This window comes from Trichoderma atroviride, chromosome 1 (genome assembly GCF_020647795.1).
Source record: "Trichoderma atroviride chromosome 1, complete sequence".
Lineage (NCBI taxonomy): Eukaryota > Fungi > Ascomycota > Sordariomycetes > Hypocreales > Hypocreaceae > Trichoderma > Trichoderma atroviride.
In genome coordinates this window covers 7,079,246-7,104,665 of record NC_089400.1, presented here as the reverse complement: position 1 = coordinate 7,104,665, position 25,420 = coordinate 7,079,246, and the positions used below count along the sequence as shown (strand labels likewise).

The 25,420-nt window shown below is 47.9% G+C and overlaps 10 protein-coding genes across 10 annotated transcripts; 5 read left to right on the top strand and 5 right to left on the bottom strand.

Annotated features, from left to right (window-relative positions):
- Positions 1 to 942: 942 nt before the first annotated feature.
- Positions 943 to 2,565, top strand: TrAtP1_002577 (uncharacterized protein; the record flags this gene model as incomplete). The annotated part of the gene is made up of 2 exons (XM_014085299.2): positions 943 to 1,390; positions 1,445 to 2,565. 2 exons carry the CDS (start codon positions 943 to 945, stop codon positions 2,563 to 2,565), a joined length of 1,569 nt encoding a protein of 522 aa, XP_013940774.2.
- A 210-nt stretch (positions 2,566 to 2,775) lies between these two features.
- Positions 2,776 to 3,790, bottom strand: TrAtP1_002576 (uncharacterized protein; the record flags this gene model as incomplete). The annotated part of the gene is made up of 2 exons (XM_014085214.2): positions 2,776 to 3,577; positions 3,633 to 3,790. 2 exons carry the CDS (start codon positions 3,788 to 3,790, stop codon positions 2,776 to 2,778), a joined length of 960 nt encoding a protein of 319 aa, XP_013940689.2.
- Positions 3,791 to 4,569: 779 nt separating this feature from the next.
- TrAtP1_002575 (uncharacterized protein) lies at positions 4,570 to 6,740 on the bottom strand (the record flags this gene model as incomplete). Its single annotated transcript, XM_066111522.1, has 6 exons — positions 4,570 to 4,860; positions 4,911 to 5,618; positions 5,671 to 5,952; positions 6,002 to 6,215; positions 6,272 to 6,494; positions 6,545 to 6,740. 6 exons carry the CDS (start codon positions 6,738 to 6,740, stop codon positions 4,570 to 4,572), a joined length of 1,914 nt encoding a protein of 637 aa, XP_065967598.1.
- Positions 6,741 to 7,251: 511 nt separating this feature from the next.
- TrAtP1_002574 (uncharacterized protein) lies at positions 7,252 to 7,941 on the bottom strand (the record flags this gene model as incomplete). The annotated part of the gene is made up of 1 exon (XM_014085300.2): positions 7,252 to 7,941. The coding sequence occupies one exon, from the start codon at positions 7,939 to 7,941 to the stop codon at positions 7,252 to 7,254; it is 690 nt and encodes a 229-aa protein (XP_013940775.2).
- Positions 7,942 to 8,883: 942 nt separating this feature from the next.
- On the top strand, positions 8,884 to 10,184 carry TrAtP1_002573 (uncharacterized protein). Its single transcript, XM_014085301.2, has 3 exons — positions 8,884 to 9,243; positions 9,298 to 9,715; positions 9,773 to 10,184. The coding sequence occupies exons 1-3, from the start codon at positions 9,070 to 9,072 to the stop codon at positions 10,105 to 10,107; spliced, it is 927 nt and encodes a 308-aa protein (XP_013940776.2). The 5' UTR covers positions 8,884 to 9,069; the 3' UTR covers positions 10,108 to 10,184.
- Positions 10,185 to 10,751: 567 nt separating this feature from the next.
- Positions 10,752 to 12,092, top strand: TrAtP1_002572 (uncharacterized protein). The gene is made up of 2 exons (XM_066111521.1): positions 10,752 to 11,322; positions 11,374 to 12,092. Exons 1-2 carry the CDS (start codon positions 11,068 to 11,070, stop codon positions 12,025 to 12,027), a joined length of 909 nt encoding a protein of 302 aa, XP_065967597.1. The 5' UTR covers positions 10,752 to 11,067; the 3' UTR covers positions 12,028 to 12,092.
- Positions 12,093 to 13,503: 1,411 nt separating this feature from the next.
- TrAtP1_002571 (uncharacterized protein) lies at positions 13,504 to 15,938 on the top strand. Its single transcript, XM_066111520.1, has 6 exons — positions 13,504 to 14,005; positions 14,061 to 14,309; positions 14,358 to 14,601; positions 14,648 to 14,744; positions 14,790 to 15,469; positions 15,572 to 15,938. Exons 1-6 carry the CDS (start codon positions 13,772 to 13,774, stop codon positions 15,928 to 15,930), a joined length of 1,863 nt encoding a protein of 620 aa, XP_065967596.1. The 5' UTR covers positions 13,504 to 13,771; the 3' UTR covers positions 15,931 to 15,938.
- A 112-nt stretch (positions 15,939 to 16,050) lies between these two features.
- Positions 16,051 to 17,609, bottom strand: TrAtP1_002570 (uncharacterized protein). Its single transcript, XM_014085132.2, has 2 exons — positions 16,985 to 17,609; positions 16,051 to 16,919 (listed from the first exon to the last, which is right to left on the bottom strand). Exons 1-2 carry the CDS (start codon positions 17,606 to 17,608, stop codon positions 16,077 to 16,079), a joined length of 1,467 nt encoding a protein of 488 aa, XP_013940607.2. The 5' UTR covers position 17,609; the 3' UTR covers positions 16,051 to 16,076.
- Positions 17,610 to 19,487: 1,878 nt separating this feature from the next.
- On the top strand, positions 19,488 to 22,409 carry TrAtP1_002569 (uncharacterized protein; the record flags this gene model as incomplete). Its single annotated transcript, XM_066111519.1, has 4 exons — positions 19,488 to 19,747; positions 19,809 to 20,035; positions 20,115 to 21,078; positions 21,179 to 22,409. 4 exons carry the CDS (start codon positions 19,488 to 19,490, stop codon positions 22,407 to 22,409), a joined length of 2,682 nt encoding a protein of 893 aa, XP_065967595.1.
- Positions 22,410 to 22,596: 187 nt separating this feature from the next.
- On the bottom strand, positions 22,597 to 24,342 carry TrAtP1_002568 (uncharacterized protein). Its single transcript, XM_014085129.2, has 2 exons — positions 23,739 to 24,342; positions 22,597 to 23,688 (listed from the first exon to the last, which is right to left on the bottom strand). The coding sequence occupies exons 1-2, from the start codon at positions 24,215 to 24,217 to the stop codon at positions 22,710 to 22,712; spliced, it is 1,458 nt and encodes a 485-aa protein (XP_013940604.2). The 5' UTR covers positions 24,218 to 24,342; the 3' UTR covers positions 22,597 to 22,709.
- Positions 24,343 to 25,420: the final 1,078 nt, after the last annotated feature.

Below are 25,420 nucleotides of genomic sequence, written 5' to 3'. Positions count from 1 at the left end.
GGTTACGGCGCTCAAGCACGTCAGAAGATTCGCTGAATTTGTGGAAAAGGAAATTTTGCCTCTTTGGGAGCGAGTGTTGGGGACAAGTCAGCGCAACTTTCGCTACAACAACCTCTGGATGGCGTTTCAACCAGGAGAGCTCCTATATACTCCTCCACTGTCTGACTCTTTACAGGGTTCAGGAAAAGCAAAAGCACCGGCCTCAAACGCATCTCAAACTGTCTGGAGACTTTATACCATGATAAGGAGCACTGGTGAGAACAGGGAAACCCCTGAGGACACCAACGCAGATCCTGGGCGAGAATTGTGGCTCTACTGTTACTGCATGGACTATAATGGTTCATCGTACGGACCTGTTGATCAAAGCTTTACGATTAAGTCTTATGAGGGTGAGAAGGATATCTCGACCCTAAGCATCTACCCGATGCGTTTTTTGAAAGACTCTCAAGAGATGGTGACCAAGCTCCACGCCCAGGGCATATAATTCCAAAGCGTAATAAAAGAACCGCATCTCTACTATGACGGGTGGACGCTCACTTGCAATCCGATAGAGGAGTCCGACTCTAAGCAACAAATCACTTCTGAGTACATTGATAGCGATGTTATTATTGACTTCGCCGAGGGCTACAAGGCAAACTCGTCTCTCTACGCGTCTTCCATTGGATTTCTAGTGATTTTAACGATAGAAATTGGCCTTCCGGGGCGGATGGGCTTCATATAAAACACTGGGCAGATGAGTCACGGTCTAAGCTTCTTGAGGATATTGAGGAGGTCACGCAAAGAAACGAATGGTTCGCCAACTACCTGAAAACCCGCCATTTGAAAGACTTCGAACTATCCAAAGATTGGGAAGTAGGAAAAGTTCCACAGGTCGAAGAGCAAAATGTCTGCCTCTTGCCACGTCGTGCTATCGCGTATGCCCTTCGACAGCGCAAGTTTGTTATGGTTGATGTCAATACTTTGCAAAAGATTCCTGCATCGCAGAACACCTTTGACGATCTTAAAATAGACCAAAGTCATAAACGTCTAGTCAAGTCGTTAGTGAAAACGCACTTTCAAGCTCAAAATATCCGGAAACAACAACAGCCACGCGCTCGCCTGAATCAAGACTTGATTCGAGGCAAGGGCTCTGGCCTTGTCATCCTGCTTCATGGCGTGCCTGGAGTGGGCAAGACCGCTACAGCCGAGGCCGTCTCCGTTGCCAATGGGAAGCCCCTGTTCACAATTACGTGTGGCGATCTCGGTTTTACTCCCAAAGAAGTGGAGGAATCGCTTATGGAGATATTTCGCTTGGCCCACACTTGGGATTGTGTCTTACTACTTGATGAAGCCGACGTCTTCCTTGCTCGCCGGGAAGTGAGCGACTTGAATCGAAATGCCCTTGTTTCAGGTAAGCATGTCCAAGTTGAGTTTTATAATGCCTCTCTTCTGATCATTTCTTTAGTATTCCTTCGCGTCCTCGAGTACTATTCTGGTATCCTCTTCCTTACCACGAATCGGGTTGGAACCCTAGATGAAGCGTTCAAATCTCGCATCCATGTCAGCTTGTATTATCCACCACTGGGAAAGAGACAAACTCTCGCAATCTTTGATGTTAACATCCGCAAGCTCACCAACATCGAAAATGATAAGGAGAAATTTCAACACGATGGGGATGTAAAGAGCTCTAAGCGTCCGACCTTGGAGATCGACCGTGATTCCATCCTGGCGTTTGCAGCATCGCACTTTGACCGGAATGAGCCGAGTGAAAGATGGAACGGTAGACAGATCCGGAACGCATTTCAGATTGCTTACTCCCTTGCACAATTTGACATGCAGGAAGCCTCAATGAAACACCTGGATGAGGATCATGCCGACGCATCTGTGAAAGGAGAAAACACAGATGACGGTCTTCATTTGACGCCATTCACACTCAACTACAAGCAATTCAAAGAAGTTGCCAATGCCGTCAAGAGGTTTGATGCCTACCTTCACGAGGCCATCGGCAGTGACATGGATCAGTCTTATACTTCTGGCCTTCGAAACGACTATCACGACCCCAGCCATCCGAGCAACAAATTTGTTTATAATCCCCCAACTCCGCAAGCCCAGCGTCAGAACTATTCTACCAGGCATGATGGTTCGCAAAAAAATTCAGACCGGGTTTATCGCGAGAGAAGCGAAGATTATGATTCGACCGGGAATGGCTACGCAAATAGTGCACCACGTCGGCAAAGAAATACCGACCGTGATTCATCACAAGGATACTCTCAGCGACCGCCTAGTGGGGCATATCAGCCTTCACAACAATATTCACCGCCGAGAAATCCCGGACGAAAACCCCAGGGGCAGGGGGCTCCATCACAGCAAGGCAAGGCTCAGTATCTGAAGCAGAATCCTTCGCCTCATGTGCATACACAGCCTAGATCACCAATGAGGCAGCATGAGTCCGAAAATTTTACTCACGACATGGATAATAAGGATTATGATAATGACGAGGAGTATGAGGAGTATGGTAATAATGAGTATAGTTACAACCAAGAGTATTCTGATCATGAAGAAAGTTATGCCGATGGGAGATATTAGTAAAGGATTGTTGTTACATCAGCCATATTACAATCTCAACATATTATATTGTCACATTCTGCTCTAAAAAGAGGATTCACGAGCCCAAGAATCCTTAACAAGCTGTTAGTGTAAGCAACAGGGGTGTGTTATTCAAGAAGCCAAGTATTATCCAAAGATGACATAGAGAGCTGCCTGATTCATGTTCACCTTTGATCAAAGGCAATTGGCCTATGCATAGTGAACTGGCTTTGCCGTCTTCAGATTAACGTTGAGACTCAGCAAATCTGGCCTAGAGTAATGTCCGACGACATCAAGCATCTGCTTTGCATAGTCAATGGTGCTCAGCTGAATCTCCGCCGTCAGAATACCCTCTTCTCCCGGATCCATAGGGTCAACCAGCGGCGTTCCATCAGGGCCAAATATCATGGCGAAACCTCCTCCAGGAGTCTGCACATGCGGGCTTCCAACCAGCTTCAACTTTTCCCTGCCTTTGTCGCTCATTACTTGGGTGCTGACAACGACAAAGCAGGCCCCCTCCATGGCCATGAATTGACAGGCAAGGCGATCTCCCTCGCCCGTTGAGGTGTAAAGAGTAGGTATGTTTTCCGGCTTGGCAAAGAATGGGGGCCAGCCTGCGATGTGAATATCAACACCCTGGCTGTACTCGTGATAACGCAGCAAAGGCTGGAAGTGTTCCCAGCAGTTGAGAGCGCCGATCCTGCCAAAGGGACTGTCCGCAACGTTGATAAGAGTCTCTTCGCCGTGTTTCTCTCCCCAAATTGCGCGCTCCGCACCAGTCGGCTTAATTTTCCGGCGGTGTAGCACAATTGTACCAGTAGGATCAATGAAGGATTGCGCAATGTACAAACTATCGCCATCTCTCTCAGAATAGCCCAAAACGATGAAGATGCCTGCTTTTTTAACAGCTTCGCGGATTTGGTCCATTTCGGGCGACTCTTTGACAAGAGAATTGGCCATATACTCGTGGAACATGCCCGTATTGTCAAGGTACGGCTCAGTCCAGATGCTCCTAATAACGTCAGTTTTCCTGCCCAAGTTGATGTTACAAGCCACAAGGTACGCACCATGGATATCCTGGCAGAAAGAGCTCTGGGAATCCCAAGACATTCACTCCGTCTTTCCCAGCCTTTTCAACCAAAGATGTAACTTTCTTGACAGATTCCGGCAAGTCAAGCCAGGCGGGCTCTGCCTGCACGGCACCAACTTTAATTGTTTCGCTCATATTGTCCTTGATATTTGAAGATTGCAGCTGAGAAAGAAGATTTTGCTTTTCGAATGAATGAATGTGAAATGGATTGACTACTACTTAAATAATTTGAAGCATGAGATGAATAAGTGTCTGGATTGCTTCACGTTCGCTTTTTCTGATTAGTATACAAGATAGGATGATTAGTATGATCCAAATAAATGCTGCCGCTTGAGTGGTAAATTAAGCTTCAATCTTCAGGTCTAGCTGTAATAAGACATCCATTTGTCATTAAGCTTGATTCAAGGCCAACCTCAAAACAGCTCGGGCGAGTCAGTTGTTGCTACTTCTAGCACGTCGTCTTACATTGGGTTGAGGTTGGCGAGTAATAAAGTCTCCGATTCGTTCACGGATTAATAATCGGACTTTTGTGTAAGTTGCTTGAAAACAACTGACTAGGTCCCAGACTATGTTGAGATTTCGGATTCATTAACTGACTCCAAGTCCATAATTACAAAGCAAGTCGTTGAGATGCAAGATGTAGACCTCGATGGCACAAATGAGCCCTTGCAGTTGCCTTATTGACTCGTGCGATTTTAGTTGCGAAAAGTATTATCAATCAAGTTGTAGATGGTGAAACACAGTATAGCCAGCCTGTTTATTCTAGAACTCACCTTAACCAAGTCCATTGCGACTCAATAACAAAGTAAATTAAATTATGTAACCAGAATCATTTTACCAACACGTTTAATGTGACATTCCAACTGATCTGATAATAAAAAATAGTGCTTCTATGCAGTAATACTCATATATCATCAAGCCACGTATCCCATATCGAATCCCATATCCACCCAGAGAATTGGTGGTTCAATATCTGCGGCAAAACTGGTGGCCGATTCCCTAGCTCGTGACACTTGGGGTGTCATATTTGCCGTGTCTGCCACAGCGGCACTTCTTGTCAAACCATCAGATCTAGAATCTGGCAGTATAGGCGTGGCGTCTTGCGATCTAGAATTGTTCTGGTTGGAGCAGAATAGAATCATTGAACTTGGGTCGTCATTTGTAAATAATGGAACTAGAGCGGGGGCCATGGGCGATTGGGTTACCTGCTGCGTAATTAGTAGAGGCCAAATCGGTATTGGGGATAGCACTTTACTGTTTCAATTGCAGAAGAATCTATCCCAACGTTCTTCATATCCTCTGCCAACTGAATTGCCAGCGATCGAGCAATTGGGTTAGTTTTGCTCAGAGCTATCATGATATGAAGAAGGTACGTCAAGTTAAATTCTGCCTGTCTTTCACGCTCGGCAATAGACTTGTCAAGATAGACAGACGAAGCCACGTAAGCAGAATACATCAGCAATGGATTACTGAACGCAGCGTCCACTTCTGATATCTCTCGGAGAATATTAAAAATTTCTTCTGCTGCGCTCAATAGACGAGCTTGGCTGCGGTTCAGTAGAAGTGAAGGCAGAGCCAATCGTCGCGTCTCTCGTATAGCCGCCCGGTTGAGGCATATAATTGTCGTGTGAATAATGATATTTGTGAAAAGGGCGTTCTGGCATTGGAGACTCCTTGGGAGCTGCAGATTTTCTGGCAAACGCATCAACAAAGTCGCCAGGTCGTTATCGATCATAGTGTGCCGCATCCAAAATGAGCCATTACGAATGTCTGTAGCGTTTTCATCTACTACGTGGCTTGAAACATGCTTCGCACTCTGATAAAACAGGTGGGCAGCGAGCACTCTCCCTGCAAACGACGAGTATTTGTTGCAGCGTGCTTGCAGCACGTTGCCTAAAAAGCCTGTCGATTCTCCTACACCGCTTTCAAAGGCTTCTTCTGATGCTGGAAGAAAGGTGGATGTCTGAGAAGCGTCAGATGGTTATTGGATGTAACGAATATGAAGCTTTTCTTACATCATCGTCGTTTATCATGGCAGGCCACCCTGTTGACCCTAAAACAAAGCGGTCGGAGCAAAAGATGACCCACCATGTACGGCGCGCTTCTTCTAATTCCGGCCGGTTCTTCGGTTCTCCATCACCCGTGTCGAGCTGATGCAGGCGTAGCATCTGAGCTATTCGGAGGCTGCGGCTCAGACTCGTCGAGGCCCGTGAGAAGAGCATTTGTTGTGCCTCAAAATTGGCCATCAAGCACCAGAATTGTGCCTGGGCTAGGGTAACAGGCTGTGGACTAAAATCCTGTATTATCGTTAACATTGGTGTCCATCATGCTGTTTCTTCATCATACCTTTAACTCTTCCTCCTCTATGCATAGCTTAGCCTGATGATATAATGTCAAGGCCAAACTGTGGTAGTTTTCCACTATAGATGCTGCTAGAGCCGCGATAATATATCGCAGATACATTGGTGGGCGCATATTAGATGACAAGCCTTTTGATAAGAAGCTCGATCGACGAAGCATCGGCGCTCCATAGTGCAATTTGTCGAAATAAATCCTGGTCCTACATTGTCAATTAGAAATACGCCACGGGCCAAGCATAAAACAGAAGAAGCATACAGATCTTCTAAACGACCAGCATCGGGTATCTGCCTTGAGGGGCTCGTCTCAAATGATGGCAGAGCTGAAGACTCTGTCTCTGCCTCACAATCTAATGGCGAATGCGCTCTACTAGCGGCATCATGAGTACTCTCATCGGGGAACGGTTCAATAATATCATCGTTCTTTGAAGTACGCCTGAGCCTATCATCTCGAGAACTTTTCACAATACTCTCGAGGCTCGCTGGGTCATGGCATTAGCAGCGGGAGTTTAGTCAGAGTCAATTGCTTTACCTAGTCGCGTTTCCAACTCTGGGATAGTTCTCCTAGGCTCAGCTTGACGCCTTCTTGTAGTTGGATATGTGCATTTGTCGTTTCGCTTAGTACAGCGGCTACAACGTGGCTGTGAGCGATCACATTTCAGCTTCTGATCTCGACAGCTCATACAGGACATGAGAGCTTTAGGAAGCGAACGACTGTGAGTATTCATGTTCCGCGTTGTAACCAAGAGATCTCATTCAAAGCCAAAATTTACAAGGTTCTGGCCAACCAATTGCTTACAGAATGTCTTGACAAAGACCGGAGCTCCGATTTTAGTATCACAGGTGGATGTCAGAGTAAGGAGATTGTATGATGATTCTGCTGACAAATAAGTGGGACAGGGACTATACTGTAAATGCTGACTAAATAAGAGTTAGTCTCAGTTTGGAAATTCACCAAATCCCTCGGCATCTCGCGATTTCGCCCAAGACGCGATTAAAGCAGCCGAGATCCATCCTGCTAACTGATTGAATCAACTTTTATGGACACCTTGGCGCAATATTCCAGCCGGCAACGCATATTAAGTTGAAGAAAAGTCGACTATCAATAAATACCGGGGATTAACTTGTACGGGACGCGTGCTTTAATTGTGGCCCATTGGCTGCCATACTGCAAGTCTTTTGTCAATTTCATATCGCATTGAAACAAATGGCAAGTTACTTACTCTTTGGGAAAGATACTCATCCAAAACAGGCACCCCACGATGCGCGAAATCGTAAAAGAAGAAGAGTCCGACAGTGAATCCCCAGAGACTGCCTCCAGAAGTAAAGGCGTAGAACGCTCTCCAAATAGTGTAGGCGCCATAGTTGATGTGCGTGGCGAGAGAAAATAAACCCCCCCGCGTAAGGCTTCCCCTTGTTGGCGGGATGTTTCTTGAAAGCTGTGCGCTGGAGCTCTGAGAGCAGCTCAACGGAAATGCCGACGAGATAAAATCCGAGACCAGCGATGATTGAAGGCGACTCAAGGATAGAGCCAGCCGTAGGCGGAGATCTCGAGGTAACATCCCAGACCGAGAACAGTGAGTTGAGTGAGTTGAATACAGTATTGAATAGAGAAATTACAATGGCCGATGATACTGGCGTGTCCTGCTCCGAGACAACAAGCATTGTGATGATCTGCTTCAGGCTGCTACCGAGGGCCATCATAGCGATGATTGTGTAATACGGTTGAAGGCCTCGCCCGGCTGAGTTCAGTTGCGCCAGTTCCACGGACCGTCCCCCCAGAGTCTGCACCAACTTTGATGCCCATCCGTCATTCAAAAGAGTATATTGAAAAGCGACATCTGCTGCGCGCAGGCCGATGAAGGTCGCTGTCCCGAGAACATTGAACTTTTTCACTCGAGACACGTTATCGTGAAGTTTATTGGCCATCGTTGAAGTAGCTTGAGCGTTGATGATCAACGAGTGCGTGTAAGTATCATTGTTGCAATCAAAATTTACGACAGTAGGTCTAAATACGCCATTATGTACCGCAATGGTTGCGCTATGTGATGGCATTCTGTGCTACTAAATCTTCCATAACCGGCAATTTTCGGGGTCCGCGATATGATGGACGGTAGAATATGCCACTAACACCCGACAACAAAACCCACCACGTCCAGATAGCGGCGTTGCGATCTGTGCAGGAATCTAAATTGCCGGCTGACACGGACACGATCGCAGCCGATCAAACTATCCACTGGCTGATGTAAGTGGTGGCTGCTTCATGAACAACTTTTTCTTGCGTAGACTTGTGCGACACCGTGCGATCAAATAGTCGCTGAACAGTGCTGGTTTTACAATTGTAGAAGATCGTGTAGAACAACCAAGCCAAACTATTACAATAAGTATGCTATCGCGAAAACTTACTTTATTAAAGTATAACTTAACATGATTCTAGGTTATAACACACATTAAGCTTATTTAGATAGGAAGCTCAACGCAGGAGCCCTTTGTCTGACTTGAGCATGCAAGACAATCGGTGTTCATCGGACAACGAAGGGGCAAAAGTGGCGTTTATCAAGTCCACTTGTTTACCTAATACACTTCTTGCATTCGCGAACTTGAAGCACCGGAGTCCGCCAATGCCGTACCCTAAACTTGCTTGAGATACTATACAACTATCTGATTATCAACACTTTGATCTTTCAGTCTTGATAAACGGAAATGAAGTGTAGCGTCTATCCTTAATGCCGATTATGTAAAAGTTGACTCTGTTCAGGCTGTGGAGAAGTCCATATCAATGCATTCGGTCTTTGTCGGACAACGAGAGGGAGATTGCTTTGGTCATCGTAACTTGGTTTCCTACGAGTGTTACCGCAGCCCGAAGATGGCCGTTAATCCACTTCTGGGTTCTGGATATAAAAGGACATGATAGGGACAACTTAGATCCATTGGCTTTTCTTGTTCAAAATCCAATTTGCATCTGCTCAAGTTGTTGACCTCTCAAACCTGCGGCCCTTTGACTTCCTCTTTAAAATATACCTAAACTTTCTTAATTGCCAAAAGCCAAACGTCAAAATGCCAAAGCTCTTGACTATATTTGGAGCGACTGGAAAGCAAGGTGGCTCAATCATTGAAGCCGTGCTGTCTGATGCCTCACTGAAAGAAGAGTTTACAATCCGTGGCGTCACTCGTGATGCTTCCAAGCCAGCCGCTCAAGCTCTTGCAGCTAAAGGTGTTGAGGTCGTTGCGGTAAGTAGCATTTCAACCACCTTTACATATCTTCTACAAACTAACATGACAAAGACCGATATGGACTCCAAAGACTCAGTCTTACAAGCCGTCACGGGTTCCCATACCGTCTTTCTCGTGACAATCCCTGATTTCACGGGCCGCGAAAACAAAGAGTTGGATCACGGAAAAATTGTTGCAGACGCCTGCCATGAATCTGAAGTTCAGCACCTGATTTTCTCATCGTTGCTCCATGTAACGGACACCACTAACGGCCGTCTCACCAACGTTCCTCACTTCGATAGGAAGGCAGAGGTAGAGCGTTATATTCGCTCCAAGGGCATTCCTAGTACCTTTGTGCTGCCTGGCTACTTTATGAGCAACTATACGGCGCTGCAAATGATACGCAAAGGCGACAATGGAGAGTATACTCTCGCCTATCCTGTTGGCGACAAGGCCCTGTTCCCTCTCATCGACATCGAAGCTGATATGGGTAAGTCTCCAAAAATGGCCTGGAGAAACCCCTGCTGACTGATTGACTTTGTGCCAGGTAAATATGTCGTTGCCTCAATCAAGGAGCGGGAGAATGTCCTGGGCAAACAGATTCTTGCCGCAGCTGACTACTACACACCAACGCGTATCCTCGCAGAGTTTGAAGAAGTCACTGGTGGGAAAGCAAACTTTTTGAAGCTCGATGCAGACACATTTCAAAGCTTCTTCCCAGCCCCATTAGGCGTGGAGATGCTAGAGAACCATCTCTTTATTGAAGAACCGGGCTACTATGCTGGGAAGAGCCTCGATGAAAGCCTTGACCTTTTGCGCAAGGTGGGACTGAAGCCAACAACGTGGAAAGAGTTTTTGGCCAAGAACAAAGCCGCTTTCTAAAAAATGGCTCCATGTCATAGATATGCCGGCGTCTAAATAGATATATCAGGCTAGAATAAGACTACTTGAACACCCCCATATTGCCTAGTTCTGTGATGTACAAAGTACAGCTCTACTTTTAAAATAAAGGTCATATAGTTTATGAAAAAAAAAAAAAAAAAAAAAAAAAAAAAAAAAAGCTATAGGCATACACGATAGGACAGCTTGTCAAAGTACTGACTAGAACTAAAGGCTTTGAACTGCCAATCAACTTCGAATGGCTCATTGACTTGTCGCGTAGTTTACTGGAATCTTGGAAGGATTTTCCCACAACACGGACGCTCCGTGGAGCTAACATCATGCTTAAAAATAATCTCAGTACAATGTCTAAAAAGCCTGTTATTTTGCAGATATTGGCAAATCTTGTCTGGGATCACATGTACTACGTTTGCCTCAATCAAGTATTTGAGCAAGGCACCAGGATGGTTTGTAATGCGGCCCGTGGACAGGCCGGAGTTCATCGGACAGCGAAATGGGGATCCATCGGGGAACTAATGGGTGTGTGGAGCCAAGCGCGCGGCTGATCGAACCGACAACTTCTTTGGCCTTGTCTGCATTATTGTTAGGAGTTGAAAAGATACGTGTATTAATTGCAGCCTGTTGCTTAGCAAACAGAATGCGTCTGAGTCAACTTGCGATCTACGTGTATCTAGATCTGGTAGAGGGACTGGCCCACTAGCAAAGACAATGCCGAGCACCGAAGCACTGTATTCGCCACTGTAAAGAAGCCCGTGGACGTGGTATTCCGGACATCCTCAGTACTCCGAATTGCTCACGAGAAACAGCTGTCTGGAGGAACAAGGGAGCTTCAGGGCATATAAGATGGTCAATGAGAGCTCATATCTCAACAGAAAACACAACTACTTGGATTCTACAAACTAAATTGATCTGAAATTGTTGCATATTCGACCACAGTTAAAGATGTCTCGCGCGCTGCTTATAACAGGAGCAACCGGAAAACAAGGCGGTAGCGTCATCAAAGCTCTGCTTGCCAGGAATGCCGATTTTAAAATTCTAGCCGTCACAAGAGATGTCGCTTCACCATCAGCCAAGAGGCTGGCTGCAGCATCTCCAAACATCACACTTGTCCAGGGCAATCTAGACAATACAGAGGCTATATTCCAAAATGCCAAGAAAGCGGCCCAAGAACCCGTCTGGGGAGTTTTTAGCGTTCAGGTGTGTATTTGAGACAAGCCAATAAACATGTGCTTTCGCTAACTTGCACAGCTACCAGCCATGAATAAGACGGGTCCAATTATCGAACAGGTGCAAGGCAAGGCCCTCGTTGATTCGGCCATCAAGCACGGTGTAGAGCACTTTGTCTACTCGTCTGTAGATCGCGGCGGCGCAAAGTCAATTGACAATCCCACCAACATCCCTCATTTCGTCAGCAAACATCACATTGAGCATCATCTCATCAATAGTGCTGGGGATAAAATGTCTTGGACGATTCTCAGGCCCGTGGCGTTTATGGAGAACTTTGCACCTGGTTTTGTCGGCAAGATTTTCGCCACCATTTGGAGAGAAGCCTTAAAGTCTCGCCCGTTGCAGCTCATATCGACCGACGACATTGGTACATTTGCAGCTCTATCTTTTATGCAGCCGCATGAATACTCAGGCAAGAGCATATCGCTGGCTGGCGATGAACTGACATATGCTCAGGTAGAAGAGGTCTTTCGTAAGGAGACGGGGGCTCCTCCGCCCACTACATTTGGTTTCATAGCCCGCCTCGTATTGAGAATGTCAGAAGAGATGAGAACCATGTTTACTTTCTTCGAGAAAGAAGGGTACGGAGCTGATATCAAATCGATAAAGGAGATTGACCCTGAATTGAAGACTTTCAGCCAGTGGTTAGGTAGCAAGTCACCGGCGAAGCCTTAAGAAGGTGGCTAAATTATCTCATGTCGATTTAAAATAGAGCGAGGTCGTAATAAAATTTCACTGTCAAACAACTTGCTGAGACCTGATCAAGAGAAAGGAGAAGCGGAAATAAAAATATTCGGGTAGACAAGCCGCTGTTTCGCCCGTGATGTCTCAGTATCATGTGAAGCCGTCGGGGGTGATTGTGATAGCGCATGCCCTTTAACCCCGGATCGCTCTCGGCTGAGCGAGTCAAAGAAATATTGGTGAGGGGTGCATGGTGTATAGAGTTGAGCGGCAGACGGATTAGTTTGTAGAGGCAAAGTTTGATCGATCCAAAATTATTCGTCAAGCCATAGCGTTCGAATACTCGGCCGCATTTTTACACTAAATCGCTGTCACATGTTTCACTGATGGTTTGACACAAGGCCCGACGTGATACCGATCTTGACGGCTTAATATAAATATATTGGCAAGTGTCTGACGATGAACAATGACCACCTCTCACTCCATCGCTGGGCCGTGTGAGTGGAGAATTGTAAGAGAACGACCGAATTCCAGAGCCGTTGATCATGAGTTTGCTTCGCCATAATACTATCTTCGCCACTATTAGACCGATTTGCTGTTACAGCGGCATAGCCACTACAGTCCGGATATCCTGTCACACACACTATGAAACACAAAGGAGCATCAGGCTGTGGGAGCCGCTCATGGTATTCAATGGATAGTGTCCAAAACTTCCATAATACTACTATTTCGAACTTGAGCCCGTTCACTTTTACAGGCTTAGGCCCGGCAAATGACATCCTGGTTGCGGGAATGTTTCTCGGGAATCTCCCGTCTCACTGCACCGCTAAAAGGCCTGTAAGCCACCCCCGCGTTTTCTGTTCGCGGGGCGATTCTTCAGCAGGCCATAGAGTCCAGCGTCAGTCCAGGACTATATTAAATGCATTCGAGTCCATCTTTAGCAGCGAATAGGCCGCAGAGATCGTCGACATTCTCCTTAAAAATCAGGGGCAGCACCACTCCAAATGGCCGAGGGGCGCCGAATAGGAGACGGCGATATTGGCGAATCATCGTGTCCTGAAGATCCGCTGCATGAACCTGATGATGCCGAGACTGCCTTATTGCCGACCAGCCGGCCTAGCTTACAGCGCAATAGAGTCATCCTTGGATCTCTTTTACACGTGTCGGGCCATAGCCCCGAGATATTCGCGTGAGACCTAATGGTCTTGGGAGGGATGAAAAAAATAGGCATCTCATCAGTTGGAAATTGACACAGTCTAGCTATGGCCACGATATCTTCGAACGTGATAGTGCCTATTACTATCTCTGGCCGTGGACGTTCAACGGAAAGGCTGCCTGTGACGAATGGTGGGCTTCTCTGTTACTGAAATTGGCAGTTCGGCGCTGTAAGCACGGCCGCTACTCGGACCGATTTCCTAGCAATTGGGTCACTAAGTGAATCATGCGGATTCCACATTCATTAATACTCTGGCTTGATCTCGTCTTGTGAAGTTAAACTGCTTCATTTGTTCATGCAACTCCCGGCTCGTGTACCGTCCTCGAAGGAAATGACTTGACTTGTATTAAAATTCCTACCATCCGTCAATTTATTCGTTCTCGTTGGATTGCGTTGCCTACGTGGTAGTCTTCGCGTATTTGGCCTTGAAACAACGCTTTACGAGTTTCCGACTAAAATCTCCCCCTCGCCATTCAAACGTACTGAAGACTTGACAACTCGGCCTCGTCAAAATTCACCACAATGAGGCTATCGCACGTAGCCTTGGCATGGATATCAGCACTGCCCTCTGCTGCTGCTCTCACCGCTGCGCAATGGCGCTCACAATCTATTTATCAAGTTCTGACTGATAGGTTTTCCCAGACGAATGGGGCGACCAATTCTGCTTGCAACGCGGGAGATCAGGTGTACTGCGGAGGCACCTGGCAGGGAATCATCAAGAACCTGGATTACATCAAGAGCATGGGATTTACTGCCGTATGTGCCATGTCCATCATTAGCGTCTGTGGCGCCATTACTAACAAAGAAAAAGATATGGATATCGCCAGTAGTTGAGAACTTGGCTGGGAATAGCGCTGATGGAGAGGCTTATCATGGGTATTGGGCTCAGAATATCTACCAAGTGAATACCAACTTTGGCTCTGCTGCAGATTTGCTAGCATTATCTGAGGCTCTGCACAATGCTGGCATGTATCTGATGGTTGATATTGTCACGAATCACATGGGATACCTTGGATGTGGAACTTGCGTTCAATACAATACATTCAACCCATTCAACTCGGTGAGCCGCATTGCTCATCAAACAAGGCTTTACTAACTAACTTATCAGCAATCCTACTACCATCCATTCTGCCTAATCAACTTCAACTCCAACAACATGACCCAGATACAAAATTGCTGGGAAGGCGACAATACAGTGTCTTTGCCAGATCTTGCCACCGAAAACGCCAACGTTCTGAGCATGTGGCAGACTTGGATAACGCAACTTGTGGCCAACTATACTATTGATGGTCTGAGAATGGACAGCTGCTTCGAGTTAGACTACGGATTCTTTGAACCATTCCAATCCTCAGGTTCGTTCAATTTCGCACAAGTGAGAACCTTTAGTAACAGATACAGCAAACGTCTACATTGTTGGCGAGGTTGATAATGGCGACCCAGCGATTGTTTGCCCGTATCAAAAGAACTACGGTCTCAATACTTTAAACTACCCCGCGTATGTATCAATACTTACATCAAGCCATGATACTAACGTTTTTAGGTACTATTGGATCACCCAAGCTTTCCAGTCCACAAGTGGCAGTATAAGCAACCTTGTCAATGGACTCAACACCATGAAATCGGAATGTTCTGACACCACCCTTCTCGGCTCCTTCATGGAAAATCACGATAACCCACGGTTCCCTTCTCTCACATCTGATATATCACTTGCAAAGAATGCCATTGCGTTCACCATGCTTGCGGACGGAATCCCCATCATTTACGAAGGCCAAGAACAGCACTTGAATGGAGGTGGTGTTCCCAACAATCGCGAAGCAATCTGGCTGTCCGGGTACAGCACCTCCGCTGTCCTCTATACTCACATCAAGGCTCTGAACCAAGTTCGAAGCCAAGCCATTAAACAAAATAGCGCTTATGTGACAAGTCAGGCGGCAGTCACGTACTCTGACAGCTCCACCATTGTTACACGAAAAGGCAGCACGGGATCCCAAATCGTCGGCGTCTTCTCCAACCGTGGAGCCAATGGTAGCAGTTACACCTTGACACTACCATCAGCTGATACCGGTTTCACTAGCAACCAACAAGTCGTTGAAGTGCTGTCGTGCACAGCTTATACCACAGACTCGAGCGGCAACCTCGCTGTGGCAATGTCTGGCGGCCTTCCTAGAGTATTTTATGCTCAGTCGAACCTGAGTGGAAGCGGTATTTGTCCTAACTTGGGTAAGATCTCGGCCATACATGTTGTTTGCTTTTCTTGATAACATCCTGTGCCTATTACTTCATCAAGTTGCTTCCCAACGCTAACGTATATCTGTGTTTTAGGATCCGGTGGTGGTACAACGACTTCGACTCCTCCAACCTCTTGCACAGCCATTCCCGTGAAATTCGACGAAACCGTGACAACAACTTTCGGACAGACAATCAAGATAGCCGGTGACATTAGCGCTCTAGGAAACTGGAACACAGCGAATGCTGTCACGCTCTCTGCAGCCGACTACACCAGCTCCAACCCCCTGTGGTTCGTGACATTAGACTTGGCCCCCGGGCAGGTGGTGGAATACAAGTACATCAATGTGGCTCAAAACGGCGATGTAACATGGGAGGCGGATCCTAATCACACGTACACGGTTCCAGGAGCGTGTACAGCTCAGCCTACTGTTATAAACACATGGCAGGGGTAGCTCTGTACTTGTACTTTATGAATACAGCACCATTGAGCCTTTATACTTGAACATGACTGTTGCTTCTTCCTTCAAAACTACGGTAATCGTATGTGTCATGAAGTTCAATAAACTTGTGATATTAATTATTCTAGCATCTCTACTTCTCAACCCGACTTCGTCAGATGCAGTAACTGAGATTCACCCTCAGTTAAATACGCAGTATAGTAGTTATTCACCTTTGTAGAATTGCCTGACCACACATCAGTAAATTTCCACCCAGAGCAGCTCAAGCCAAGACCAGCCAAAGACACAGTCACTGCCTGTCGCCCATAAAGATGCGTCCCAAAGCCTCCAGATCCTTGATCAGGTCCGTAATTTGCAATCAGCACGTATGCCTCCTTGCCATTATCGCTCGGGCCACCGATCCAGGCTTGAAGCTGCTGGGCAAGGTTGTTTCCAGTGCGAGGGTTGCGCGGCTGCATAGGATACTTGGCGAAGAAGTTGGCGGCGGCGGTTGACTGAGAGCTTGTAAGCAGCTTGTAGCCAAGATCGTCCGTCTGGGTGAGATCGTTGCCGAGAATCAAGTTTGCGCCTGCCCCCAGCCAGTGGTTCATGACGGTGGTTCGCATGCTATCATTGACGCCGGTTAGTCTCTCCGCGTTGGCGGCGAACAAGTTGTCCATGTCGGGGTAGATTGTGATGGGTTTGTTCTGCTGAGCCTGGAGGCCGATATACTGGCGGTAGTTGTCAATAGCGCGCTGAGCAACTGACCAAGCGAGGAAGGTCTCGTGGCCATAGTTGTTGATATCTTGATCCGTGCGCATAGACTCTGCTAAGCCGTTCCAAACAGGCAGCCAAGTTTCGTTGCGGCACAGCTTCCATGAGATGTTTAGACGGATATCCTTGCCTGTCTTTGCAATGGCCTTTTGGTAAGCCACCACGGCGTCTGAGTTCTGGCATCCCAGCATGGCGCCGTTTTGCGGAGAGCCAGGAGTGATGTAGTCGAGCTGTTTTGTATTACGCGTTAATTATTGTTCTCGTCATAGTAGAGGATGGGCAACCTTTCACTCACCTTGATCATGTCAACACCCCAAGAGGCCCACAGATCAACCACAGAGTCGTGCCACTGTTGAACGCCATCCTTACTATAGTTAAACTGGCATAAAATCTGATCAAAGTTGCCATTAAACACAGATCCGACGGTAATATCCGTGCCTAAAATGGTCTTGTTGGCTGCTTGGCAAGGCACACCGGGAGTAATGTACAGGCCGAGTTTTAAATCTTGGTTGTGAAGCCACGGGCCAAGTTTGGGCATGTCGAATCGAGTGTCATTATAAATGATGCGGCCGTTGTTGTCAACCTCATCAAAAGACTGCCAACCTGAATCAAGACTGCACATATCAAAGCCTGCAGCCTTGAATTTGGAGTTGGCAAGGACGCCGCACTGTGTTTCAACAAACTTTTGCGTATAATAAAGGCCAGATTGTCCTGCAAAGGACGGAATCAGCGTAGAGCCGTTGGTCAGGGCCTGAGCTCCATATGTGTTCCAGCCTCGAGCCGATGAAGTGAAGCCATTGGTGGTCTTTGCTGTTTTCAAGACTTTCAGCGGACCTCCTCCAGGACTCGGCTGGGGGTAGCAGTCCGGAAGCGGAGAGTCGCGATCTTGCAAGCAGTATGGCGCAGGCCTTGTAGGCATTGTGTCTGATCCTCCGCTGGATGAATAGCAAGATCCGCCCGTCCAAAGCCAGTACCACTGGTTGTCGCTCCAGCCCCAAGTTCCACTGGTTGAGCCGCTCAGGAGACAAAGGTCTACCATGCTTTTGAACGAAACGCTGATGTCGCTGTTCTGGGCTGAGCCCACGGCTCCAGTATTTGCCTGTTGCTGCATGCTGATGTTGGCGCCATTGCAATCAACTACTGAGGCATTGGCTGCCAGTTTGGTGATGCAGCTCTGGATGTCATTGTAGCATTGATCCGAGAAATAGACGCTGCCAGGCTGGTAGGTGGCGTCGGCGCAGTGGACTGTGCCTGTGTTTGTGCCGACAACTGGCTGAAGCAGAATTGAAGCCGCAATGGAAAAGGCAAGGGTTGATGCCATTGTGAAAGTCTGCGCCTCCGCGCTCTGTCTTGGGAGCCTGTTTGACGCAGCCAACTCTCAGTTTCTAATGTGGCTGTCTCCTGTCTTTCAATCTCTGCTGTGACTTGGAAGCGGTGACCAGTTGCGGTGAAAGGCAAAAAACCTTCAAGTCTGGAGGACGAGACAGAGTAATTAATCTTGTGGACTTTGATGCGCCTTTCCGGAAACTCATGAGACCGTCAGCTCTCCACTGCTTCTTTGGGCCAATTAATGCAGTTACCATCTCTCTTTTGAACCCTGTTGCTCCGCCTGTATTACTAAATAAGAACGTTCTCCACGCTATCGACGGATAAAGCTTCTCCTCGCTAGGCCATTATGGCAAATGCTCATACGAATGCACAAGTGCCCAAAGCTCTCTTCACGCACATCCGAATGAGGCCATATGAACCATTTCCGCCGGATCAACGCTCCCATTTGGAGCTAATTTGACGTAGCATCCACAATGCGAATGCCGAAAGCTGCTCGTATAATCATAGCCTCTCGCCTTTTCCTGTATTGTCTTCCCCCGCATCTAACAACCTTCTCAAAGGGGAAATCCTCGAATCTACCCCGCAAAACACCATGGTAGAAAACCAAGCTATCTCGTGATAATTGCTTGGGGAAATGGCAATGGGGCATGACGGAAGCAAGGGGTAATTTCCTGCTCTGCATGTCGTGCCCGGCTCCGACGAAGTCTAGCTTACCATTCGCTGGCAGCATACGTTGCTAACCAAACTTCATCTAGCCGGCTGTCACTGAAGTCTCTAGAGCTGTCACTAGTTGCTCCCCCACGAAAGCCTATAAACCTGGACAAGTCAAGAGATTTGGGTGAATTGGCAAAGTGGATCGGCAATTACGGAAAAGCTGTTCCTAGCAGAGGCGAAAGCGAATTACAACGGCTAATTGAGCCGGAAAAGCAAAGCGACAGCTCAGTACAGTACCCGGTTTCTGCAACTTTACAAGTAAAGGATCGTCAGGTTTTCCGTTCTCCAAAATATAACCATAATGACAAAAGTGTGGAGGTGGAGAATCTAGTCTGCACATGTGCTTGTGTATGGCTCTGGACTGCGGCCATCACCTGTTGGCCCCTGTAATCTGAGCAAGGATTCAGCTTACCCATCACAATGCCTTTGCGGGGAGAGAATTGGTAACCAAATGCATTTTGATGCCTCTCTCCAATACCTTGCATTTGGTTTACAAGTTAATTCTTGTTTACTCACACATCCATTGTTCCTGCAGCTAGGTGATCAACTCACTCCCCGGACATGTTTGCGTGATGTAGTTTCTCTTACGCGACGGAAACTGTGACACACTCTCTGCTCCTCTGTCTGCTCTGAACAACAAATTATTGTATATAGGCGAGCTATGTGCTGCCGTGAACGAATATCGGAGCAATAGCGTTACAATTGGATGCTGACAACGCCCCTGTGTAGAGACCAGTTGCCAGAAACTCGGCACAATGCGCCAGTTTTCGTTGGCTTCGCTTTCTCTCCTGGCGAGTTGCGTCAGCGCGCAGCACATTTTTAATCTCAGTGATGTCTCGTGGACGGTGAGCAACGGCGTCAATGCCACTGTGCCTGGCAAGCTGCCTTCGCATGCTCACATTGACTTGCTGGCTGCCGGCGTCATTGAAGATCCCATTTATGGCTTCAATGAGTGGAACCAGTTTTGGGTTCAACGGATGAACTGGACATATACCTCTGGGCCCATCAAAGGATTGTGAGTGATTTCGAGTTGTGAAGAAGAGGGGAGATTGAAGCTAATCTGAGCGACTACAAAGGAAATCTCAAAAAGGGCTTACATCATGGCTCGTCTTTGAAGGCCTCGACACGTTTTGTGAAATCAACCTCTGCAATCAGACAGTCGGCAATACCAAGAACCAGTTCCGCAAGTACACATTTGATGTCAGCGACATTTTGCCCAAGTGCTCTGGAGATCCAGTTTTAAGCTTGAACTTTGGCTCGGCAAGCAAGATTGTTCTCGACATTGCGCAGAGAAGTGATCTTTGTACGTCCTTTGGTGGCTGAATTATAGTATTCAGTATATTCTTCTTGTTCGTTCATCCCATTAACAGTTGCATACTTAGCCCAGATAAATTCGGCGAATGGTTACAATAACCAAGAATTCCAAGGCCGAGTCTACATGCGAAAAGAGGAAAGCGATTTTGGATGGGATTGGGGCCCGCAGTTTGCTCCAGCTGGCCCTTGGAGACCAGCGTACATTGTGCAGAAAGCCAAGGCCGATCCTGTTTACATCACTAACACGGCGATTGACATCTTTCGTCAAGGCCAAATGCCCAACCTATCGCCCGATCAGTCAAAGCCATTCGTCTTCAACGCCAGCATCGATTATATCGGCACGCTTCCCAAGAACACGCAGTTCCACTTGAAGATTGTCGACAGCAAGGGCCATACGCTCAAAGAGGACAATCTAGCTGGAATAAGCCAGTCTAACGGCACCATCACCGGCAGTACTATTATTGGCAACAATGTGAATCTTTGGTGGCCGTCTGGCTACGGCGAGCAGCCCCTATACACGGCAACGCTCTCCCTTATCAACTCTGCATTCTCCAAGCCTGCCACGGTTACTAAGCGAGTTGGTTTCCGAACCATTGTGTTGAATCTCAATGCCATTACTGCTGAAGACAAGGCCAAGGGCGTTGCCCCCGGAGCCAGCTGGAAGTTTGAGATTAATGGCCACGAGCTATATGCCAAGGGCTCCAACTTTGTGCCTCCAGACATCCTGTGGCCTCGTGTCAACCAGACCAAGATCAAGGAAACATTTGAGCTGGCCGTAAACTCGCACTTCAATATGATGCGGATCTGGTCCTCCGGAGCTTACCTCCCAGACTGGGCGTACGACTTGGCCGATGAAATGGGTTTGCTGCTGTGGTCTGAATTCCAGTTCTCGGTGGCCTATTTTCCCGCCACTACCGACTTCCTTGAAGAGTATGAGGCAGAGGTCTACTACAACGCTCGTCGAGTCAACCACCATCCGAGTCTGGCGCTGTGGGCTGGTGGCAACGAGCTGGAATACCTCATCTACGGCTGGTGGCTCAACCCCCCGGGATAACCCCCAGCTCGAAAACTACGAGACAATCTTCCAGCAGCACATTGCCAAGTGTGTCTACGCCAATACTCACTCCATCAGCTACATTCCGTCATCAACCTATCACGGCTACACATCGCTCGACTTCAACTCGGTCAGTCCTCAGACGTCTCGATACGACTATATGGAGAGCCCTGATGCACTATACGCCGACACCGACTTTTACAACTACGACGGAACGATTGCCTTTCAGTACAGCGGTTATCCCGTTGGTCGGTTTGCTGACGAGTTTGGATTTCCCTCCATGCCCTCGGTCTACTCCTGGCAAGAAGCCATCCCCGAGAGCGAATTCTACTTTGACTCGTCATATGTGCGGCATCACAACCGCCATCTCAGCGGCGGCAGCGACTTTTTCTCCGCTTCTGCGGGTGGCATCAACCAATTCACAGATAGCATCAAGCTCTGGTACCCGCTGCCCCAGCTGCAGGATCCCGTAGCCAACTTCACTGCCTGGACGTGGACCTCTCAGGTGTTCCAGGCCGACTATTACCAGGCTCAGATTGCTTTTTATAGGCGAGGATCCGGGCTTTCTAACCGCCAGATGGGCGCTCTATACTGGCAGTTTAACGACATCTGGGTTGGCCCGACCTGGTCCAGCACCGAGCACAGTCTGCGGCAAAAGGTGGCCTATTATGCCGCCAAGGACATCTTCAATCCTGTGATTGTCTGGCCTTTTTACGACGAGGCTACTGATGTCTTGGAGGTTTGGGTCGTGTCTGATCTGTGGCAAAAGGTTTCTGGAACCGCCTCGTTCAAGTGGGTTGACTGGCAGGGCAATGCTCTTGACGTTGATCCGCCCGTCCACGTAAATCCAGCTCACGATGGATCATTCAACATCAAGTTTGATGTGCAGCCAATCAACGCCACTCGCTTGGTTACCTATCCTGCTCTGTCCACTTTCTTTGCCTGCAAGAACCCAACGTCAAACGCTCTGCTTTCAATTTCCGTCGAGGCTGGCGGATACACTCACTCAACGTTTTTCCACCCGCAAAGCCTTCGCTTGAACAGCATTGCCGATCCGGGCCTGGTAATGACAAAGTCCCTTCGTGGAAATAAAGCCCAATTCAAGATTACAGCTACAAAGGGCGTGGCAGCCTGGGTTTGGCTGGATTACCCTACGACGGTAAGAGGATACTTTGACCAGAACGGCTTCTGGCTGAATAAGGGCGAGAGCCGCACGATTACTTTCAGTGTGTGGGATGATTGGTCAAAGGGTGCTTGGATCAATGATGTTGTGCTTAGATCAATCTATGACAATGTAGAAAAGTCATAGGCTGCTTTGTTTTCTGTATGCAGATAAAATAAGAGTATCGAATGAAATGGGGCTATCCAGTACCAAGGCTTTTGCTTGGTCTAAACATCCTCGAAGAAAATCATTTGCAGAGAATAAGAGTATCAAATGTGACCCCAGTACCAAGGTTTTTACCTGGCCTAAGGATCCCGGAAGAAAAAAACTTGCATCAAATGTGACCCCAGTACCAAGGCTCTGCTTGGTCCAAGTATCCTTGAAGAAGAGAACTTGAACAGAATAAGAGTATCAAATGTGAACACCCAGTACCAAAGCTTACTTGGTCTAAGGGTCCTTGAAGAAAATAACTTGCACGGTAATATCGTCTCTCACATATCGGCTGATGGGCGTAGTTGCCGTCAACGAGCCACAAAGCATGGCCCTTCTCGTCCCTCCCAGCGCATTCTTGACTAAACACACGGCCGCATTGTCGAGATCCTCTATAGCGAAATGCTCGGGAGTCGCCTTGTAAGATGGCCATCCGTCGTCATCTATCATGTAGCCTATGGTCTTGGCATCTTTAACAACCTCTGGTTTGCCCAGACGTCGCGCTGAGAGCCAGCGAGAGACGCATTTTACGGCATCCTCATTAGACATGACGTCCCAAAGCCCGTCCGATGCGAGAATGACAAAGTCTGAAGTTTGGACCTGGCGAGTGGTGACCTCCGGCGTAGCAATCATGTAAGGCGGCGTTTTATACTTGGGACGAGGCTCGGTGCCGTGGTAATTGGACTTGAGAAAGTTCAAGAAATCACTGGGCCATTTCCACCGATGATCGCCGAAACCCCGCGTGATGGCAATCCCCATAAGCCTGCCCGTTTTGGGGTTGATCATATCCTCTCCCTCTCCAGGGTGCTCGGCGTCTAGCCTTTTGACTTCATCTTGGTTGAATCCGGTCTGGTCCTTACTCAGAGCGCTGGCTGAAAAGCTGCTTGACTCTGAGGACCAGGAGCCGAGAACTGCGCGTGAATCGCCCGTCACGGCGGTACGCAGCACGGATGATTTGGGATCATAGACGCAGAGCAGCGCGCAAGAACCAGCGAGAGCCGGCGCGAGAGCCGACAAGACTTCGGTAGCTCCAGGCTCATAGCCCGCTTCGGCGGCTTTGCGTGCAGTGCCCAGAATTCGGTCGTCGAGGCTGGTAAAGGCTCTTTTGATAGCAGCGTCGACAGCATCTCCCGAGCCCGATGCCGAGATCTTGGAGAGAGCCGTCGAAACATACGGGATGAGGGCCTGCTTCAGCACCTTTGAGGTAGCCCAGCCACTACAGTTAGAGTCAGTCTCAATATTCCCTAGAAGCAGGATTTCACGTACGAGTGCCCGTCGTAAACACCCGCGTACAGCGCCGTTCCGCCGTGAATGCCTTTCCCAACAGCAACAGACCACTCGTCCTCGACAGGATCGTTGCTAGCGACGCGGACCACATCAACGCGGCCTTTTTGCCCATCCTTGCCATCAAAGATGAACGACTGGGCCTGCTCCCGCAACTTTTGGTTCGCTGCTGGCAAGTCCAGGACAGGCACAGGCGAGAGCACCGAGATATCGTCTTCTGAGGAAACTGGGTTCAGAAGAGGGACACTCTTTGTCTTGCTCGCTGTACCGCTGAGCAAAAAGTATCCGCCCCCAGCAGCGACAGCCGCACCAGCTCCCCAGACCAAGACGCCGGGCCGTGAAGGTGCAGATCTTGGCGCCTGGGAGTCCGAGAGCCAGCGTCGAGCGAGTTGCTGAGTTCTGAAGCTGTGGCTACGGGGCATAAGCCTGGCGCCCAGGCGAGCCGCAGGGAGACGCTGCATGACTTTGTAGACCAATAATTCACTGAAATTTGAAAGTATGCGTTGAAAAAAAGTGAATTGCGATGAATGCAGCTGAGGTTCTTGTCTTTCACGTTTACAGATTCACGGTTGCCATTGCGATTGGTCACGAGACTCAAGCAGGAGCAACAGCAATACTCATTGCTTATACCAGCCTTACAAGCAATTTCGCAGACACAGCCAGAAAAAGTGGTCCGTTGAGCTCAATTACCCCTCCTCAACATTTGGTACAAGTCAATTGGAAACTAGAACTTTGTAGGCAAGCTGTCACTTGATCAATCTCTCCGCAGATAAGGCTTGTGTGATTAGTTTTCGTGCAATTTAAGACCGGTAGAGCGGCAGAGCGGCTGCTTACCGCACTAACCGCTTCTATAGCATGGACGCCATAATGGGGAATCAAGAACAGTGAGGATGTTACGGTTCGCATAATTTGGGGTCCTGGAAATACTCTAGGTTAGCGCTTTCAACTATAACAACGGAACAATTTGTTGACTTTTACTTTAGCTGCCATCTTGATCACTAAACAGTGATTCTCTAGGAAATTACACCATTCATACTTTGCAAGGCCGAAAAAAAGACAGGGGACATTGAATTGCTGCTTTTTCACGGGCGCAGCAGCACTATACGCGTATCTGAGCATTAAGCTGAACCAATTATTAATAGCAATTATTCCCACTGTTGTTTATAAGTAAGGCGACTAGAACGTTAGAATAAGTTAGTATCTATGTAAATGGTCTATTATTGTTAATAGATTTATTATAAACAAGCTTTGTATAATAGTTTTTGCGTTTAAGTCAGTCTACACTGAGAAATGCGGACTTGGCTTCAATGTTCTCAGGTGAGCTGTAACCACATTAGAGCCAAGCGGAACATGATTTCTACTAGGTAGGCTATATACCACGGCATCAACTGGCCGCGCATTGCCAGCAAACTCACAGCAGTCTATTTGCCCAGTGCCTTGAGCGTTCCAATGGGCAACATCTCCAATACGTTGATTAACTAGTCCAAGCATATACTGACATCTCAACAGCTACCATCGAACCCAGTCCCAAATGCGCAAGCGATGGAGAGATATTGTTTGCTATCCTCCTTGGGCCACAGCACAAGATCCAGCAGCTTGTTGCCAAATTCTCCATCAATAGGATACTGGCTCTGACTTACTGAGCATCTCTAGGTTGGCGCGCT